The 3,590-nt window shown below is 48.9% G+C and overlaps 1 protein-coding gene across 1 annotated transcript; it reads left to right on the top strand.

The window, feature by feature from the left end:
- The first annotated feature begins 904 nt into the window (after positions 1-904).
- LOC123161172 (uncharacterized) lies at positions 905-1,863 on the top strand. Its single transcript, XM_044579021.1, has one exon. It carries the CDS (start codon positions 1,066-1,068, stop codon positions 1,759-1,761), a length of 696 nt encoding a protein of 231 aa, XP_044434956.1. The 5' UTR covers positions 905-1,065; the 3' UTR covers positions 1,762-1,863.
- The last annotated feature ends 1,727 nt before the right edge of the window (positions 1,864-3,590 follow it).

Consider the following 3,590-nt stretch of genomic DNA (forward strand, 5'->3'; position numbering starts at 1 on the left):
CTTCGCACCATGCAACAGGAGGCCGAGCGGCTCCTCTGCGAGCGCCAGGTAGCCGTCGGACAGGGCTGCCGCGGACCTCCGACATCCTTGCGCTGCTAGAGGGACGATGACGATGACGACGGCGGTGCGGCAGGACAGGGCGGCCACACTTACGAGGTGGTCGTCCGATATAGGGTTTAATTTTTTTATAGTTTTTTAGTAGAACGGTCGAAATATTGTCCGTTTATGTAAATTATATTAGAACTTGAATGAAATCCGTCTGATTTGACTGAATTTCATCCGGTTTGTTCAAATAGATTTTGCAATGTATGCAACTATGGTTGGATAATGTGTTCTCACATCCGTGTCTGTGGACTGCTCTTTCTGTTTGTGGACGAATGCGGTTGAAAATTTACGGGTCGCCATTCCATCTTCTAGCGCCGCGCTAGGCTGAATAACTGCTCCATTTCATCTTCCTAGCGTTGAGGGCGAGAGACGGGGACGGGATCTCCGGTGTTGGGCTGGACGACGGAGGGCCGGATGGCTCTAGCAGATCACCTGTCTTACAATTTAATTTTACCGTGGAGATACCGGCAACTAGGAATGCACATGAGTAACTCTCAAAAGAAACGATCAACGCAACATTAACACGCATGTAGAAGCCCGCAATTAATGTGACAGCATCAGCCAACCAACTGCTCTACTAGCAGCGGTATTCTTTTGCAATAAGCAGCACGACTTCCTCGCATGGACGACCTTGCCTCTCTAGTTGGATTTTAAGAAAGGCTTTGTTTGGAATTTGTCGTCTTCACACCGTAATCACCACGCGCGCAATACGCCGTCGACTTTGACTACCGACGCAGCAGCAGCAGCTAATCTCCCGAGCTACCCCTTCCGGCCCCGCGTCCATACTCCCACCTGCTAATATATGCAGCCCAGAGATCCAGAAAAAAGAGTACAAGTGTACAGCCCCATCCATAAACTCATATCCTTCCATCACCGGGCATCACGTGAACCCTAGCTAGCTCTTGCATACGCAAGTTACGTAGCTAGTACTTCGTTTTCGGATCATCGCCGTAGCTTGGCATGGGTGGCGCTCGCGCCCTGGCGTGCTTCCTCTGCCTCTCGGTCTCGCGGCGGGGGCGCACGGCGAGGCTGGTGCTGTGGGGCGGCGAGGCGCGGGCGGCCAAGCACGGGACGCAGGCGGGGCAGGTGATGCTCGACTTCGCAGGGACCGTCGTGTGCCTCGCCGACGGGTTCTACATCGGCCGGCCCGCGCCGGTGCTGGCCATCGAGGACCGCCTCGTCGCGGGGGCCACCTACCTCGTGCTCCCCGTCGACCGCCTGCCGCAGGGCTACGACGCCGTCACCGCGGCGTCCCTGGCCGCGTTCTCCTACGACAAGGCCAGCCCGGCGGGGTCCATTACGGGGGGACCCAAGAGCCCGTTCGAGTACGTCAAGGGCGACGACGGCCGGAGGGTGATCAAGGTCACCCCGGAGTTCCTCGTGAAGGCCGTCACCGCGAGACCGGGCTGCGGCAGCGGCCGGGGTGGGGCCGAGGTCAACGGAGAGGGCGCGTGCGGCGGGGCGCTGTGCAGCACGCCGGAGCTGAGGAAGCACTACGAGCAGCTGGTAGGATCCGGGAGGGGGAGGACATGGTCGCCGCGGCTGGACACGATCAAGGAACGCAAGGGGAGGAGGCTCGTGGCGGCGGTGAGCCCCGGAAGGCTGTCGCCGGTGGCAGTCAGGCTGTTAGGGCTGGGCAAAGGAGAATTCAGGTAGCCAAAGGCTACCAAGGTTCAGTGGCGTGTTAACATTTGCCAGCTCCTTGCTTGTTTCATTTTGTTTGACGGGATCAAGCAATTGAGAGTTGATTTGTACAAATTGAGCGATCGACTCTGGATATGTTATCGTCATGACCAAAGAAGAATTTGGTATAGCTAGGCGTTCTATCGACAAATCGTGTATTCTAGTATTGCTTGACTTGATTTTGTTGACGAAATTGTACATACATCAATTTACATTTTATTAAGTAATATGTGCCATTACGGCATCTCCAACGACGTCTCTTAAAATTGACAAACTATTTATCCGTAGACGTATCCGGACTCATCCATGGACATAGATACAGAAGGCATCAATCCAATCCTATACCTTAAATGTCTGCTTTTTATTTAACTAAAACAATAATTATTGAAAAAAATTAAAAAAATTAAACTCATTAAGAAACGCTAGAATGGTGGCCAACCAGCTACGCCATGTGGCGCATGCTGGTTGGTCACAGTGAGAAAGTATTTTTTATGGTAGGGAGATTTTTTGAGAGAAGTTTTTTTAGGGTTTTTTAAGATGGTTGTGATGTCCACGTGATCCGAGAATATTTTTTGAAAAATTTGACATGATGGTGAGGTGCATATAGTTTTCTTGCGGGCCCCAACCATTAGTAATTGCCCAACGTGGCTTCCGCCATTGATGCACCGGCTTTCCGTGTGGCTTCCGCCATGCACGGACACACGAGCTTCTGCCATGCGGCAAGCACATTACCAAGCAACAGTCTTGTCTAAGGCTAGTCACAATGAGCAAGAACATAAGCTAGTAATTTACATACTTCGCTAGACTATGTTACTACCTTCATAGTGGGTAGGAACATCTATGTAGTGTCATGCAACAATGTATTTATTAGGTTATAGACTCATTGTTTCTTGGAGTGTGTGATGTTCCGGTAACTTAGCTAGTTACCACAAGCACCTCTCTCTTCATTAAATACGTGCCACATAAGTAAAGTTGTATTGGAGTGTGTGATGTTACTTCTAAGTTCCTCTCCACTGTGACCAGCGTAAAAGAAAAAAGACCAAGCAACAGTCTTGTCTAAAAGAAAAAAAAGACCAAGCAAGAAGCAACAGTCCGTCTAAGTATGCACATATAGATCAGTCCGTGGTATGTGGTGGCTTTTTGTTGGCCCGATGAACTTCTGGACTCCGGCAAACGTTCTCTAGATATGTGGTCAGTTTATTGAAATTCGGACATGCGGACTGGTCCACGCGCATTTAGAGGCCTTGTTGGATGGCAAAAACGGTTTGGGCAGGTACAAACGCTTTGAGCGTTCGCTTTGGAGAAGTTCTTAGTCCACTTGTACACCAAGAACTCAAGAAATGATCAATTTAGACCATAAACTCATATATTTGACAAATAAGGCTAAAACCGCGTTGAGAGAAAAAAAACTGTTCTCGTTGGTGTACCTTGGACCGCTCGCAACTGATTAATCTTCACAAGGTTTTATTGCAAGAGTGTCGACTTCACTATTTAAATGCCACCCAGTGGGTTTAATAGGACTCGAACCCACCCCATGAGAGAGGAACCAATGTTGAGTCACCACAAAGATGCTAAATCACTTCTGTATGAAGTGTCACAACAATTGAAACACATTCATCACATTTCTAAACAAACATATACAATTCAAATGCACGATGTACTAATTCAACTATGAGCATAAATCAAATTTGTCAAATCCATCAAGCAACTAATTAAACATAACAATGATTTGGGCTAAAAGATACCAAATGAACAAGTTCCAAAAATCCACGAACACATGGTAGACCAAAAGCCATCGTAGT

This window comes from Triticum aestivum, chromosome 7B (genome assembly GCF_018294505.1).
Source record: "Triticum aestivum cultivar Chinese Spring chromosome 7B, IWGSC CS RefSeq v2.1, whole genome shotgun sequence".
NCBI classification, from domain to species: Eukaryota; Viridiplantae; Streptophyta; class Magnoliopsida; order Poales; family Poaceae; genus Triticum; species Triticum aestivum.